We start from the raw sequence: 18,504 nt of genomic DNA, 5'->3' as shown, positions 1-18,504 counted from the left end.
CACTGTGTGAGTCTTTAAAAAGTAAATCCCATAATATTTAAAATTTACCAGTAAGAAGCTTTATTTTCTCAACCTCCCTTCTCAACCTTCCCCAGAATACTATCAACTCCTCATTAACAAGTTTTTAATCCAGTTCATCTCATATTCTGCCCTCAACATATTCATCCTGCTTTATTAGGTATCTGCTGCTTTTATGATTTACCAGGACCCAAACCAACACTTCAGAGAGGAATAGAAAAAGTACCTCCATTAACAAACAAAAAAGTATCTGTACAATCCCAGTGTCCCATACAAACAACAAGAGTCTGCCTACCTTGAGGGTTAACCAACCTAAATCTCTCTGGGCTCAGTGGCATTTTTTTTTTCAACTGTCATTTATGCACTGCTATGGCATGACATTCATTAAAAAAAGCAGCATGACTGAAGTTCAGCAACAGATAGCGGTGTCACAGGATAGATCAAATGTTCCAATATTCAGCACTTGAGATGGGATGCAAACAGCTAGCTCATTAAACCCAAGCTAACAAAATTGTTGTCGTGTCTTCTGTTTTCCATCTGCTGCTGAAGGCTTCATTGCAAAGTTGGGCTGATAACTCAACTCTCCTGTTTTGCCACAGTTTAGATTTGCATTTCTGCTCAGGTGTAATGCTCCTATTCAAGAGAAAATGTCATCTCTACAAATTTTGAAGGGAAAGTCTGATCTCTCTCCAGGTTACAAGACACCTCCAACACAACCACCAGCACAAGAATGATATTAAAGACATTCGCTATTTCTTGTGGGTCACACAGAAGTTATCCATGTTCAAATTCCCCTCCTGTTCCTAAGCTGACAGATCACAAACACATCAGGGCAGAGGTCTCAATCTTTGAAATTATGAATGAGTTCTTTTATAATCTGTCTTTATGCCTTGAACTAGCACTGGCATTTGGAAATCAGAGAAGCTATAACATAAACAAACGTTCACTCTCAGTGCACTGAATGTACACTTGCAGTACACATTCAAATGCACTGGTCCAAATATACAATATGTAATTCTCGACAATCAAAATAGTCATTAAATTGGCTTACGAAGAAAGGAGCTTTAGAAAATGCAGCTTTGGTTTACTGTTAAAAACAGGTCTGCATGAATAGAGAATTCTTCGTAGAAAACAGCACGTTACTGGAAAGGAAGCAAATAGCTGACACACCGTCAGGAATCATACCCTACTTTCCCTGCTTGGATTGTGTCTCACAGCTGGAGAGAAGTCTTATGCAATAAAGATAATTGCCCACCAGCAAAGACGTAAGACGTATACAGGCAGCCTCTACTAGCCCTAAACAAATAACTGCTGACTTCTCCTTCTCTCACCATGCAAAAACAGATGGAATTTGCCAAAACTCTGAATTCAAAGAAGGTACCAGAAAAGGAGAGAAAGCAGGACTGGACAGAAAGCTGTGGACATATTAATGTGTTAACCTTTGAAAACTCAAGCTGCTTTTGTTTTTAAAAAGCTCTGAGTTCTGAACATGGGTTATTAGAAGTAAAGCAATGCCAGCTCAAGCAGAGGCACACTTACCCTATGGTAATTTCGGAGTCACTTGCTCACAACCTGAAATACATACAAAATCTGGTTCTACATGTTTGCCTGTTACACCACAACCTGCCTCAGGCTAAGGCACGTGGCACTTACAAACATACTTGCCCACAGTTTTGGACATATGAAGGTCAGCTTGGGACGACAGGGACAGAAGAAACTCTGCAACTGGAGGTTTAGGATGCTATCAGAGACTTAAAAAGGTGAGTCCAAGGAAAGCTCCTCTAGAATAGGAAACAGAAAAACATGACATTTAAGAGAAAAATACTGTCTCATAAAAGCCATGTAGGCTATTTTAAGTATTTCAGTAAATACTCTCAGCGATATGGGCATTGTCACTATCTCACTGAGTTTGTTCTTAACATTTAGACTGATCCAATGAGGCAAAGGACAGAAATATAGACAACAGAGGAGGAAGTTAAACATCTGGCCTCTCTTGAGGACATTTTCACTCGTAAAGCATTTCTTAGCCATTTCTTATGTTTTTAAACCTTTCTGATCTGAGCTTTAAAGGGCTTTTTCGTTTTTCTAGCTACATGCTCCTCATCACCAGAGAAGCTGTCACTGTACAGTCACTAAAGCAGATATAGCCCCAATACTTTTAAAGCAGAGAAGTATACATACCTGTATTTTACTGTTTTCTAGAATAACCACCGCTTTGCATCTTTCACTGAGATGGGGGACCCCACTTCACTCAAGATCACCTCCACTGCTATGAACTGCTTTGCTTACAACAGTAATAATATCTGTGCTTTTCAGAATACTTCGGCACTGCTGTTACTGAGCCCATGTAAAGCTTTAGCTATATTTTCTGGAGATTCAGATCTTATTTCAGACATCAGAACCTAAAAGCCCCCATTTTGTACAGGCTCCTTCTACCTTCCTTTTTGAAAAGGCTTTGAAACAGAAATGAAATCCAGTCCTCTCCCCTATATATTGACCATCACAGCAGTACTTCAGAATCCCTTCTAAATTTATTTATCATAAAAGGCTGATCAAGTAGCACAATTTCTCCTGATTTATGGGGTGGGGCAACAACTGCAGAACACAGTCTTCGGGGACACCCTCAGCTCCTCTGGAACCAAGCAGTCAGTCAGTCACTCCAGCTATACCAAGGTGCTCAGTGGTGCACACACTCCCAAACCCAAAAAATCTCAGACAGGAGCACTGACCACAAGCACAGCTGCAGACCTTCCAGTCTGCTGCTTCTGTCCAGAGATGCAAAAGCATAAGATGGAAGTACTCCTTCTAGAAATTATCCTTCTATTTAGTGCAGCTCTGGTCTCCCAGACAAGTTAGGGTGTGCCTAAAACACAAAGCTAACAAGCCTTGATGTGAATCCTGTAACAGGGCAACAGGATGCCTGTGTGTTTTCTTAAGGCTGTTTAAGAGCAATAGCTGAGCTGCACTATACAACAAATATGTTTATACACACCTTTTTTTCTTGGGTAACAGAAGGAGACCAATTATCATCAGCTATTGAAATGAAACTGAGAAAGAATGTGAAAGAAAACTGCTAGGAAAGGATGAAGATCCCTACTACACTAAAGTTTAAAAAAAAAAAAGACACACCTCCTGAAACCTCCTGTAACTACTTGGCAATCCTGGAGACAACCACTTCAAAGCCAAGTTGACAAACTTCAATAGGAGATGAGTTTTGACATTCAGAAGGAGGAAGATAACTTGGAGTAATCAAACCAAACCAAACCAAACCAACAGCTTTCCACAGCAAGATGGGAATAAAATAAAGGGCTACAGGCATAAAGAAAAATTCCTGCCACATCTTTGACCTGCACTCCCAAGGAAAAAATCTCGGCAATCTGGAGAGCAACCATCTTGGGTAGTCTCCAAAAGAATACAAAAGAAAGGAAAAATGCTTAAGGAAGGAGAAATGCCAGGGGTGATTCCAGTAGGATTAGACCTCAGGTACTCACCCTCTTTCTAATATGATATTCCTTTCTTGTTATTATTTAAGAAAAAATTGAGTTTCTTTTAAAATAAACAAAACCCACAAACATTTCCAGAGATTTCATTTCAGTTGCAAAGCTCTTTAAACTGGCCCATGGTCTCACAGCAAGTTTATTTTAATGCAAATTCCAAATGAAATGCATGTGATGATGCAAAGGGTATTTATTTCTGAATAGTTTCCAGCACTGTTTTGCTTTGAAAACAAATTCTATAAATAAGAAGAAACTACTGTATCATTTTGCTTCAATCTGATCTGGATTCTCATTCAAGATAAACAGGCACAAATTTACCAAGGCAGTGGAGCTGAACCCACTTACACTGCCTGATACTCAGCTCCTTATACGTACCTTAACCATGTGCAATATAAAATGCAGGCTTCAGAGTGGTACTTAGGAGGAAACGTGATTCTGCTGTAAAGCCCAATTTGTCAGGGCACTAATGCTCCTCACTACCACATCTATGAAAGACATGCTGAGGATTCCCTGATGACGTCACTGATGTAAACTGATATTTATCATTTACGCCAACCCTTTTCCTGAAGCATAAACATTGTAGAGAACCAAGGAAGTCAGGGCATTAGGAGCTTGGGTTTATTGATTTTTAAGCACCAAGGGTTGCAGGCACTAATAAACAGAAATATTTGCAACAGAAGAATTATTTGGGGCAAATACAGAAAACTGAGCAGTCCACTGATGCCCTGCTCAGTAACGATACCACCAGTTTTGGAGCTATTGTTTATTTTATCTGCAGTGCCAATGTATTTGTCTTGCAAAGCGATTCCCTCTGGATTGAGCTAGCAAAGCTCAGCACTATGGACAACAGTGATCAAAAAGGAGAGAAAGTCAGATATACCATGTGACTAAAAAACCCACACTTTCAAACTGCTTGATTGTAGATACCCAAATTTTACTGCTCTGCAATGGCCACGGGGCACTTGATTCCCTTAGGTTCCTTGAAAAATTCCAGAGCATATTGCTTCAGCCAAATCAGTTGGCATATCTCACTTTAATGTTGCAATTCTGAGGAAGTCCTTCACTCATTCCTTTAATCCTTTACAGTGTGAGAAACATCATGACTGCAAGTGGGCAAAACAGAAAGTTTGGGTCTACAGAGATTTGAAACTCCTTCCTGCTAGCAACAAAACTGCCTTAGCTCAAAGTCCTTCGAGCTGCAAAACCTACCCAGCACAGAGGGTAACGTCACGTGCAGTCAGCCCAGGCTGATCCTGCACTGTCATCCCTTCTTTGCTGAATAAAACCATTCATAGCCACTTGAGTTCCACCAGACTGGTGTAACTAAAGTCAAAATATTCATTGTGTTTCAATGTACAAGGTTTCAAGAACATAAATTCAAATACAGAACAGAGTTCCTTTATTTTGGGCTACCCTAACACACCATTTCCTTTTGGAATATCTTTCCCTAGGGAGAAGAAAATCATCATACATCAGCAGAACCTGCAAAACCAAGAACCATTCCTTGTGTGCTGTAATGAGAAACAGGATTAATCTGTTCTAACTCGGAGTGTCAAAAGGGAAAATTCATAATTCATAAATTCTCATTAAAAATCATCATCCTATAACGGTAGTTAGTTTACAGATGACAAACCTTATTGCTCAAAACCCTCCCGTAATGAGACAAAGTTGATATATCCAGATCCAAATCTATCCTGTTTTGCATGCACTACTTTTTACATTAAATAACTAAATTTGCTGACAGCATTCTCCCAAGAATTGGTCTTTGTTCTTCACAGAATGTTGCACCTTTCTGTTTTATACAAACACCATGTAATTTTTATTTACTCCTGTTCTCATAGACGCTCCATTCTTGGTTAGAGCTGATTATGTGATATACACCCAAATGCTTCCTGCTAGGTCGATCAATATTTTATTTACAAGTTAACTGCCTTATTTACATTGGGGCAGAAGCAAAATATTTGCTGAAACACTGGTGCATAAATAAAATGCTAAAGAAGAAGCCTGAATAGGAAATTTTATCTAAAGAACGCTGTCTGTCCCACATAGAGTACAACTGGTACCTTGAGTAAACAAAATCACAGGGCTAGCATTACATCATGTTATAACATCTGCTTCAGGGGCCTCACAGACAGCCGCCTACATCAGAAGTACTGAAAGCCTGCTAATTACAAGGCAAAAATCAGCACGAAGAGCTGCCCTCGCATTTTCACTAGCTATGCAGGGAACAGTTTCCCTTTCTTGGGACTCTCTTGTGTTCAAGGATCTTCTGTCCTGTATCCGGGCAGCATGGGTATTTTTTGAAAGGCTGCTTTTGTTTTGGGAAATTCTGTTTTTGCAAGGAAGTAGTATTGATGAGGAAGGGGGAGGTCAAAATAGAAAAGGAGAGGAAGAAGATATAAGGAAAAAGAAAGAGGAAGGGAAAAAAAGGAAAGAAGAGAAAGGCATTTCCCAGAACAGCAGGTATCTCAGCTGATTAAACACTCCCTTCCATAATGTGGCAGGAGAACTCGTATGAATTATGTTCTATGACAGCACATAACTTCGCTTTCCACACCCCACACATTTACCTTTCTTCTCTTGGCCTTCCTAAAGACTCTTGGCTTGAAGCTCTATCCAGAGCTTGAGAAGCCTTTTCCATAAAAGCTATTCTCAAAAATGGCGCCTTCTGGTTTCGATTCAAAACCAGCTCATTCAAAAATTCCCAGTCAGTTGTAATTCTACAACTGAACGGTCCTGAGAAGACATGATGTAGATACCTCTAAGATCAATTCTGTGTGATCAGAGTCCTTTTACTGCCTAGTTTCTTCTTCCTGTAAAGGTCCTTCAACAGCAATCAGGTCACCTCCCAGTCTCCTTCCTGATAAGCCGAACAGATGGAGTTCTTTAAACCTTTCACCCACCACGTATTTTCTCCAGCCCTCAGCACATTTTTATGGTTGTTTCCTGCACCTACGCCATTCTTCTAACAATTTTCGTATTATATTTAGGTATCTAAATAAAAGCTTGAGCCTACCTTCTAGGCATCTCTTATCAGAGAAATTGAACACTGTCCACCTTCAGTGATTATAATTAACATAGTCTCACATTCTGTACCGCTCAAATTAAGCCTTCTAACATGTATGGCACTACAGTGCATTACTCATCCTACAAATACATCACTACATTTTTCAGCGTTGACTGTTTTCATTGTATCACCCAGTCAGTGTGTTTTATTAGCTTACACAGGAGCTCTTAGCACTTTTTTGACACAGTGTTGACTACTGTGAATGCTTTACATTTTGGCAATCCACTTCCTCCAGATTTTAATTTCAGGTTTGTTTGTTTGTTTGTTTTTTAAGTCACGTTCTATTTTTCCTCAAATGTAGTATCTGCACACTTGTGTTGAGGTAAACACTGAGATTTCCTGTTTTAAATATATTTTTTATTTTTTAAATATTTTCTTTCAGGCAGGGTAACATAAAAATCACAGAAACATTTATGCATCTGCCTAAGGAAAAGAGAGTAAATAAAGAAATTTCATAGAATCACAGAATGGTTTGGGTTGGAAGGGACCTTAAAGATCATCTAGTTCCTACCCCCCTGCCATGGGCAGGGATACCTCCCACTAGACCAAGTTGCTCAAAGTCCCATCGAACCTGGCCTTGAGCACCTCCAGGGATGAGGCAGCCACAGCTTCTCTGGGCAGCCTGTGCCGGTGCCTCAGCACCCACATAAGAAAGAATTTGTTCTGAATATCTAATCTAAACCTACTCTCTGTGAGTTAAAAACTGTTGACCCTTATGTCAACGCTAAGACTTTTCCAGGTAAAAAGTCTCTGTCTTTCTGATAAACCACTTTATATACTGAAAGGCTGCAGTAATGTCTTCCCAGAGCTCACCTCATTTTAGAGGTGGGACTTCATCTCAGAAAGGAGATGAATAGAACACAAACAGCATCACAAACAGAAGGTCAGGTAGGAAGTTCCCATTCTCCTCAGCACAAAACCCAGAATCACAGCTAGCGACAGGAAAGCAAGGGGACAGACATCACGTCTCACGTGCTAGGACCGATTTCAGCCCTTTCCCATGTGGGAACAGGCAGACATGGCTGCAGGTTCCAGCCCACTCCCTCCCCAGAGCCCCCCCGGGCACAGCAGCTGCCCAAATCCACCAGCAATACCGGGTGCTCCCCTCAGGCTGGCAGTCAGAGGACCAGGGCAGCCTGAGGGATGAAGGTCCCCCCTTCACCACTGCTCTCCTGACTATTACCATGGTGTCTCCAAACAACAAAATACGCTTTCTGTCTTAAACTGGCGCCCACCTATTCCATGACATGAGTCTTTACAGCAAGACCTCTTCACATCCAGACCAGACTTTCTGGAAGAAACACTCTAGCCAGATGCTGGCTTCTGCTTGGAAGTAAGTGGATGAACAGGATTGTAACAGAACATTTCAGGAACCATAAAAGTGCTGTTATATAGTACCATTTTCCATGGTGAACTAGTATAGGCAAACAAAGAGTTTTGAGATATAAAAACTTATGTACTAGGAGCAGCAGGTCAGGAGAAGGAACAAGGATAGGTTTCTTATGCTTACTGTAACATGACAGCTTCCCGGATCCCCTGTTTTTTGTGTGAAATGTCATAAAAATCCAGCATTGCTTCCTAGCAGCTCAGTTTCTCTTGGAAGAAAGTAATTAAATAAGGAATAATGCTACTTGTCTACTCCATGTAACATTTGCTGATATCAAGGGGCAACTGGATAATGAACTGCATTACACTGTGGCACCTGTGCAGTTCTGCAGCTTGTTCTCAGTAGCTGACCTATCTTTTGTTCTAGAAATCAATAAACAATGATCAAGAAAAGGGTGAAGACTGGGTTTGTCACTTATATTCTGCAGAAAACTGAGAAGACAGCGCCTTAAAATAGCCAACTACCCATCCCACTAGCTCCACTCCTGAGATCCCAACCAGAACAGGAGAAGAAGATTGTGGAAGTATCCTCACTTGACTTGCTAAAAATATTTGCAAAATAAAGATTTGCAAACTGCCTGGAGTTTTTCTTTGCTTTAAGTTCCTACTTCTGCTTATCCACTACAAGCAGTATGTTTCACTTCTCAGTGCTTTGATAAGAGAGTAATTCTGGTGGCAGTTTCAAGCTTGCCAATGGAAGGGAATATTTACAGAGGCACTTCTGTTATTCTAGTTGGCCACCCTGTCTTCCCAATGTTCTGTGAACACTGTGCAAGGTCCTGGGCAGTGATCCACAGCAGCTTGTCTGTGGAAGCACTAATCTCATTACAAATCTTCATGGTTAGGGGGCCAAATATGATTCTATGAAATATTTTGGGGCAATTTTGAATAAACCCGACTGAAAACAGAGGGAGACAAGGACTTGGGAAGGAAGGCCACAGGACTCTGCAGATGGTGCACAGAATACCAGCAGGAGTGCAATGACTGTTTATCTAAACAGCCTGTGCCGAGGTCACATGAATATTCAAGAGCCTGATGAAGCCATAGAAATCTATGAGCGGGCCTTGAAGAAAAATCCAAAATATCCAGCTTCAGCAAGCAAAATTGGAAAAGCCCTAACCAAAACTCGTAACTATTCAAAGGTATTCTGTAAATACTCAGACTAATTAAACATTGATTTCATTATTGTGAACATGTGGGCTTTGCCAGCTTTTGTTTTGTTTTCAGGTTGAGTAGAAGAAACCTTTAATTTTATAGTAGTAAACAGACTTGTTATCCTGAAAGTAAGTTTGCCACGTAATACGTATCTGGCCAAAGTCACAGATACTGGTGGGTATAAACCTGACGAATTGTAGTTCTGGTGACACGCAGTTGGTATGGGCTTGGGCCAAGCACTCAAAACCATGGTTAGATACTTCTCCATTGGCCTAGCTTTGGCTTATTGTTGGAAAAATAGAAGACAGTTTTGGGGAAAACTTGTAAGGTTTTATGTTTTTAGTGTTAAAGTCCTTGCCTCCGTTCATGTTATTGTTATGATCAGCTCAGTATGATTCCTGTCTTGTGCCATGGTATTCCAGATCTGTGTGGAATAATCTAATGTACGGTGATTAAGGTTGGACCAGATGATCTTAGAGGTCTGTTCAAACTTAAACGATTCTATGATTCTATAAAAGGGAGGACACTCAAACCCAGACTTGCCCCATCTGACTCATGGTGCATAGCTGAACCACTTCAAGAATCAATGCAGACAAAGAGAGAAAAAGGTGTGCTGGATCACCCTCTGCAGAGGCCAGAGATTTGAACTGCTTTCCACATCTTGTTTTTCTCTGTTAACAGAGGTATAAGACGAGCAACGTGGAAGCACTCCCGGAACTAGCTAATGCACTCCCAGTTAAGCACGCAGCAATGGATGGGATAAGCCTCAGCACACTGCCCCATCCTCCACAGGCACCCCAGTAAGAGATAAATTTGCTGCGTAGGCACAGAGGACTTGAGCAGCAGGGTCTATAAAGCTCAAAAGTATCAGCCTTAGAACCCAGGGGAAAAATAAAGGATCAAGATACTCGTGTCAAGACTTACATTCGTAGAGTAACCTGACTGCATGATAGAGGCTCAACGTATTTTTCTTCCACAGCTCAAGAGCTGAATCTCAGGGAAAGATTCCATTAAGCCAATCCCTTCTCATCTTCTCCACTGCTGCAGTAAGTGGCTGTGAAAAATTAAGCACAAATGGTAAGTTCCTCTTCAGGACTTACTCCACTGAAGGCCATACTCCCTTATGAAGGGAGCTTCTCTTTGACATCTGCAGCCAGAAGTGTTTGCATCTTTTTCTGTCATTCACAGGACAAAGTGCCCTGTAAATTTTAAAGGGGTTGCAAATGGACTTCTCTTGTTAATGCCCTGTCTTTAACCATACAGGAAAATGCAGGCCACAGTATCACAGTGAAATGACCTTTAAAATCATCTTATGCTGCAGTGGAAATGGGCATGATGCCCCAGGGCAGGGCTGAGAAGCCTCTGGGTCAACCACTGAAAGTTAACCGTGACGGAGAGAAAAAAAAAAGATGGAAAAAGAATTGGGGATCTGTGGGGAGGCTAGGATAAACAATTAATCTGTCAGTAAGTTTGATGTGGGTGTCCCCCCCACCCCCAATATGAAAAAATAAATTAAAAAATATATATATTTTAAGTGGCTTTGGGCTGAGAGTATTTCAAACTTCCTGGCAAACTGAAAAATGTGTCTGTATTACATTCTTGGTTCTCAAGCCTTTCTACGTAAGAAATTTTGTCATCAAATGTGTTTCAACAAAACACTCAAATTCTGACAAAAAACTTTCTGAAAAGACTGAGAAAACATTGTAGCACTGTAAAAACGTTCCTAAGGAACTTGGATACCCCAGAAGTTTTCCATTAAGTATTTGAGTTGATCTAAAATTGCATCTGTGGGTGGAATGAATCTACTGAAGAATGCCACTTGGCTTTTGCAGAGGAGGAGGAATGGAGTGCCTGAATCTCACCCCAGGCAGGTACACTACAGGAGCACAGGGAATGGAATAGGCTGGGAAATGTGACCTAGCAAAGTGCAGAAGCAATAGAGCAACAGAGGGAAGCAGTTCTGTGGTCGGACACGTAAGCTACATTTGGTCAGAAAATGCCCGCTGCAGCACACAGCAGAGAAGGCAGTGATTCTCGCTGTCCTACAGGAATTGAGGACAGAAAGCAGTGTAAGATTTGCAAAAGGAACTAAGGTCCAGGCTCTCACCAGTGCTTCTGTTCATACTCACCCCCTAAATAATACAAAACAGGCATAGAAACACAGGGCAGCCAACCTGACACCGAACATAATACTTGGCAACCACAGCACCCTGAAGAGTGACTAGCAAAAATCACACACCTGAGATGCAGTCCTGAGAAACCCGCACCCTTGGCAAACATTGCCAGCAGGAAATACTAAACACAGCTCACCTGAACTCGCATCCCTCTCAGGGGTGATGAGCCCTACATCCCCAACCAAATAATCCCTGCAAAGGATAACCTATATATCTCTTTTTTTTTCCAGGCAGTGGGAAAAGCTGTGGTTTCAAAGTGCAGTAACCAGGGGAAGTCCAATCCACATCACTTTGTGTATCTTACGGACTCATCTCCTTGCTCTCACTGGTTGTCAGCCCCACTGTTTCCTTCCTGCATGACTGAAGATGAAGAAACTTTAGACAACAGCCGAGTCATCAACGCATTTTCCAGAATGGCAATAAAAGGGATTTAAATGGGATTTAGATCCCCTTTAAGCTGAGGAAGAACTGTCTGGAGGTTTCCCAGTCACCTAGTGAGTGCTGTGCACATGAAGCCCCTCAGGAAAGCTGGAAAGAATTTAATAGAGCTAAGGGTGGAGCAATGACAGTTATTGAACTGGGTCAGTCCTGGACGTAAGACAAGTCCCAGCTACGTTTCCCTTAAGACCCTAGGGAAAAAGAAAGATGATAACTTGCAATACCTTTGGTCCTTGCATCCAGCTTGCAGCTTTTTCTAATGACATTTTGGGATTCTGATCCCTAAATTGCTGTGAAGTTTTGCTTTCAGCACCTAAACATATTAGGAGGCTATTTCTGAGACACGAGGAAACTCAAGGCTCCAGGAAGGACAGCAGTACTTCAGATTGATTGGTACAAAAATCACTCTTCAAAATAGGACACGGGCTTCTAAATAGCCCCAGGCAATCAGATAGTTTTAGCCACTACAGATGTTCTCTATATTAAGCCCTCAACAAAGGTTTCAATCAGCAGAAACCAAGGTTCAATGAAGGGCTGAACCAAAGGCCTAACCCTTTAAACAGTCAATTTAGTGCCATGAAAGATGACATTTATTGAACTCCTATTTCTATCCCAGCAATCCTATGGTGCTTGAATCTTAATCCATTGTTCAAAGGCTGATTGGAGCAAGCCTGAAATAAAATGTTTGAATAAAACAGAAATATCAGTCATAAAATCTGCTTTCAAGTTTTCTGGCAGCCAGTGCAACCACAATAAAGCAGAGGGCTACGTAAGAGTACACTGGAATGGTTAAGACCATTCTTGCTTGAACTGTAGCCATGCCAGTTGTAAGTAGTCTTCTCTAAAGAGACCTCAACACAGATAAACATGCAGGTTTTTTTCAGCTTACAGTGGGCAGTTTCAGAGCACTGATGCAGTAAGGTAGCTTTTGTTCCCTTCCTCTCCTGTGAAGCCCCGTTCATGACAGCCAAGCTTACAGACCATTTTCTAGTGAGCACTGTGGGGTCTCTGCAGCTGACAGGAATTAACACCTGTGAGTAAGACCCCATCAGCAATGCAGGAGTACAGAAGCTTCGGAGAGATGGGGCAAAATCTGGCATCTTCCTTGCTCACCTAGAGCCAAAGAGACGCCGCAAGCTCCTAGGGATGGTCACTGCAGCCTACAGTAATGCTGCACAGACTCACGTGCAAATCAAAATCTAGTGACCCGTCACCACATCTTGAGAGCTAACCCAGGCCCGCCGAGGTTAGCAGCAGCAATTGGATGAAACCAGCAGTGACAGCCTATTGCAGGCACGCACTGAGGGACCTCAGTTCAATTACATGCCACTGCTACATCCTCCTACCCCTCCACACCATACGCTCACAAATCACAGCCTTCAAGCATTTCTTGCACGCAAATAATGAAATACCACTGTCTATAGTAATAGCTCATGTAAAGACAGAGTCTTCTGAGGTAAACCTTGGCACTGAACAGCAAAACTTTCGTTTCTCTTTGGGAAGTTTGTGAAAATTTGTACTTAGGAATGACCTAGCAAAGCCCAGTTCTCCTTTGTGCTGCTCAATCCCAAAGAGAGGAACAAAGAGAGTAAACGTGTATTCTTCCAGGACGGGAGACAAAACAAGGCCCAGCAGCAGCTACCAGGCTGGACAAGCCCAATGGAGGTAACTGCCTGGCCGAAACACAAAATGGCACACACTCATGCCCCTTCCTCAGCTGCGCAGGGTAACGACCCCATTTCAGGAATGCCACCAGCAGTTACCCGTTTGACATCACTGACAAATCAGACTCCTGAATTTTAAAGGCAGCACCAATTACCCAACCCTTTTGTGTATCATTAACAACCTGGAAGCTATTCATCTACCTAATTGCAACAGTAGCTTTGTGTCTGAGGACAGGACTTCAATCGTTAATATCTGACAGCCACAGACTTCTAATTACTATGTTTTGGAGTTAAATGGAAGTGGGGAAAATTGACAGGCAATCCTTCAGCTATCTCCACCTCAACCTAAGAGAGCTCTTACTTGCCATCCAACCTTAATACCCCCTCTTCTATTTTTCATCCTGGAACAGCACCCCTGTGCTAATCTAGCACGAGATCAATATTCCAGTAATCATTCGCAGAAATATTCTTGCCTGTTAACTGCAGGGGAAAAAAAAAAAGTCAGTTCAACTCTGCTATCACAAAATATACGTAGGATGAATAAGATTCAATTTTCAAACTCTAGACAGTAAGAAAATTAAGGATAGATATGAACTGAGATGAAAATTGAAGTACAATGTAGATTTGTGTTAATGAAGAATCAGTTAATAGGAAAATAGTGAAGGAATAAATTGTGAGCAGCTGTTAACAGGCTAAGGCTTACACGAAACTAAAGGAAAAGGTCATGAAAGACCACCAATGACCACACTGTAGCCCATGAGATTCATTCAGAGACCTGAAAAAGCAAAAGAATCATACAGCAGGAAAACCTACAAGTGTGCTTTTGAGCTCTCCGAGATTGCAGTTCTAACAGGGGAAGAAGTTGCAGTTTGCTTTTCCGATGAAGAACCAGTTTTCGTATGGGAATAAGAAAGTTCTCACATGAAATATGAGAAACAAAATGGAGGTCTGAAGCTATATTGCAAAAGTCAGCAGCAGAACCAGGACCCAAACCTTAAGGATATATTTGTCATTATATTACCTAGTAATTGGGATATAGTGATATACTATTGTATTTATAATACATAGACACACACACACAATTTATATATTGGCAAGTTTGCCAATATATTAAAGGGTGAAAGTCTTCCCTTTCCCAGTAACCATCACAAGACCACAAGAGGTGAAGAAAACATGATTTTTTATCTTCTTTCTTTGAGCGTAATGGCCACCTGACTTCCAACTTGCTTGAAAGAACCATTACTTTCTGCATTTATTATCACTTTATTATTTTACTGCACCACATGGCTGCACACATAATTAAGGATTTAAATAATGAATAGATATTAGCATTACGTAAATCATCATAATTTTCCATTAATGTGAACTGGTGGTAACTGCCTGTGAATCACAAGCATTAGAAGTCAGACAGTCATACATTTTTAAATTTGAAACTATATACCTGTTATAAATTACAATCAAAGCAGCTCTTTTGACTACTCTTAGATTGTTCCCAACTCAATCTGTTGCACATCTGTTAGCAAAACTTTATATCCAAGGCCCTCAAGAGAATATGGAATATATTAGTGTCTTGAATTAAGACAGCATGGAATGTTCAAACCATGATTATCCCAACCAAAATTAAATCCTCTGAGTTAACATTATGTATGTCTATTCAAATTACATTTAGCTAAGGTCAGTTATGAAAAACAATTGCCATCTCACCACTTACTGCTCTCATCCATCTTTTTTAATAAACTCATTACTGAGATATAATTGGAGAGGTTCGCTTAGCGGAGCACTGGAAAGCATTACATTTCTTAATTCTTCTTGCACTTCTTGCTCTATTTCCACTGTGGCTTGGGGCTTAGCCTGCTGACACCCCAAATAATGAGTGCAACAGGCAGGCAAGACAACAGAATCTATTCTGGACAGTACACTGCACAGTTCTCTTGTTCTACATATATATTTTATCTATATGTATTGTCGGTTTTTATATATTTTACCAGTTTCAGTGAAAGATACTGAATGAGCAGCAAAGGCTACTGGACACCCTTTTACACCACTCTGTAGTGCTCAGGATTCAGTGATAAGGTTCACTATGCTAGCTTCACAGTTATCCATACGCAAGCTGTATCACTCATCAGGAATGAGGTCCTTAAACTGTATTTCTTATGACATAACCTCTTTTTACATTCGAAGAGACCAGAAAATCTAGTGCTAACAAGACTAGTTCGATGATCATGCGAGGATTTGTAGAACAGGGTCTGGAACTGGAGTCTAGGGACTTAATCTGTTCTCTCTCTTTTGCTTCTGCCAGCACAATAAGAACTACAACAAAATAGTTTTGCAGTCTACAGTGTTCTACCTGATCCTACCCTGTTCGGCAGGGTAGGACTGGCTGTGTAAAAGTCTGCTGAGGGAAGTTCCACGTACCATTGTTTTACAACAAGATCACCCATCTAGTTGGCCAAAGGAAGCCAGTTGGTGTAATCTTTACGGATTTCAGAAGAGCTTTTGATACTGTCTCTCACAGTATCCTTCTGGACAAAATGACCAAACAGGTCATATCATATTTGTCTAATTGTGCCATGGTTTCCAACTCCTCCTGCTTGTTTCCCATGCTGTGTGTGTTGGTGTAGAGGCACTTCAGCTGGCTATTGGTCATGTCACATTTCCAGAACCCTTCCTGATTACACTGGGACAGTTCACAAGTATTTCCCTGTTGTTACCTGGAGTGATAGCGTTCACTAGTATTCTTTCTTCACTCAGAGGTGCATCCCATTCCCCCACATCTAGTTTAAAGCCCTCCTGATAACGGAAGAAACACTGAAAAGCATCTGTATCCACCCTTAAGCTATTTATAATTATATAGCCCTACTGTATATTCTGCAAAATTATGCTTTCCAGAAACAAATACACACAACTTGGCAAACTATTCCTTATTCAGAATCCTATCCATGCCTCTGATCTTTGCTGCTTGTCTGAAACTTCCTAACTCTCCAAAATGGTTTCTGAGATCAGAGGACAAAACCTGCGCACATGTCTCAAGGTATAGCACAATGATGTTTTCTGTACCGCTATTTTTTTCATAGCACCCAACTCTTCCTCCCCTCCCCACCACTTCCCAGCTCTGAGGTGATGTTTTCATGCAATTAGTTTTCATAGCTGCAAGACTGCTGCTTGGCAGTAATGATTCACTCAGAGGCCATTATTGTGTTGTTCTCCCCCAGCGCATCCTTCTGCTTTTGTCTACACTGAATTTCATCTGCGATTTTAATGCCCATTCACTCAGTTTTATAAGATCATTCTGTAAACCTTCAGACAGCCTTTGTCCTTGCAAACCCAAGTAACTTCATATGAGAAGCCAGCTTTATCACTTTAATGCTCACACCCTTTTCCAAGTTGTTTATGAACATCACAGACCTAGCAGAGAATCCAGAGATTGCTAACCTTTCACCAGAAGAGCCAAGCATTTACTGATGCTTTACCTTGCCCACGCATCCAAGTGCGCAGACTGCACGCCGAGGATTAATCACAAATGACAGGGATGCAGCTGATTTATGTGATGAAAAGCCCTAGCACCAACACTCTGAGTAAGGCAATAGTTTTAATTACAGTGGATTATAATGTCTGTAACTTAGAATCACAGAATCATGATCAATCAAACTTGTAGTCGCAGATCACCACTCAAGGGATGGTAGCCTGCTTTGGCAGTGGAAGTGAAACCTCTTCATTAGTCTCTGGGTTTGTCAGACTGGTCTTAAGCAGTTCAGGTGCCCAGATCGCCTTCCACCAGCTTCCTAAGCAGAAGCACTAGCATTTGCACTGCACTAGAACCAGCCTATCCAACTATATCTTAACTGGTCTTCATGTAGATATTTCAGATCGAGGTTCAGCATGTCTTAAGATGCTCTGGAAAATCATGGGAGGTTCGGGTTTTCTGCACATGCACTGTAAAGCTGATCTGCATAGGTGCAGGGCATTTTTGTGTGATTTCTATCAGGCAGGAACCTCTTTAAATCAACTGCCTGGCCTGAACTGCTCAGCATCCATGAGCACTTAGCAAACAACCCTAAGCTCTTTCTTGCCCTCACCAACACAAGATTTCTGTGTGAGATGGACAAGATGTTTGCAGGAAACCAGACAGACTGCAGCAATACACTGAAATAGCGACCCTCCTAAGTACTCTATGTTAGTCCCACAAGGTGTTGTCTTTTCTCAGATACAGAACAGAACGCTTGATAAAGTAGTGACATTTTGTAATGAAGCCCATGAGAACTGACAAAACAGCGCTGAATGTTATCTGTATTGCTTGCTTGTGCTGAAAGTGCTGCCCAGTAACCCGATGCTACTACTTAGTATTACAGGTTGGCTTTACCTTCTAATGGATGAACTTGACTACATCAGAAAAAGAAGTAACGCCCAGAGAAATTATCAGGTTGAGCTAACGAAAGGCAGGCATTAGATACTGGCTCACAACTCCGACTGCTTCTTTTCCTGGCACAACTCCCATAGATGATGCACAACAAAATACCAGAGGGAAGTTATGTGATCATGCTCCAACTGCAACACAGGGTTGACTGCCAATAATATGCTAATTCTAATTAGGAATATCAAAACAAACATTTGCAAAACGTCATTCAATGAGCCAGTGCTCCACAAGTCCCTGCTGCTAGTTAGAAGCTAGGGAGTTAAAAACGAAGCCTTTCCATCTCTCAGCCCTGCTTTAGCTATTATTGTCACTCTGATAAGTTTCAGCACACACAAAAAGCAGACAAGTTGTTGATCAATAAATTTATGTATTTTTAAAACAACCACAGAATTTTCATGACTGATTTTCACTGACTGGGAATTCTACTAATAGCTGCACTCCTTTCCAGTCTGCCAACCTCATACAGCTAGACAAGTACGTAATAATATGGGTGAACAATTGGCAGACAGAGCTCAAAGATTTACAGTAAATGGGGTTACATCAGGCTGGTGGCCAGTCCCTGGTGAGGTTCCCCAGGGCTCCATTTCAGGGCCGGCTCTCAATGTTTCTATAAATGATCTGAACGCAGGACTTGAAGGCACGCTACGTTTCTGGATGATACTAAACGAGGAGCTGTTGAGTCCCTCAGGGG

General features: G+C 41.4%; 1 protein-coding gene across 1 annotated transcript in view; it reads right to left on the bottom strand.

Moving 5' to 3' along the window:
- Positions 1–1,616: 1,616 nt before the first annotated feature.
- Positions 1,617–18,504, bottom strand: part of LOC310899492 (uncharacterized protein) — a gene marked incomplete at its 5' end in the record, with an annotated part of 100,534 nt that continues 83,646 nt past the window's right edge. Inside the window, one exon of the mRNA XM_083835883.1 lies at positions 1,617–1,799. Coding sequence (XP_083692009.1) covers positions 1,771–1,799 — 29 coding nt within the window. The 3' untranslated portion in view covers positions 1,617–1,770. The remainder of the gene's footprint in view (positions 1,800–18,504) is intronic.

This window comes from Anser anser, assembly GCF_964211835.1.
Source record: "Anser anser genome assembly, chromosome: 4".
NCBI classification, from domain to species: Eukaryota; Metazoa; Chordata; class Aves; order Anseriformes; family Anatidae; genus Anser; species Anser anser.
The sequence above is the reverse complement of the archived record's forward strand: the minus strand, read 5'-3'. Positions and strand labels throughout refer to the sequence as shown.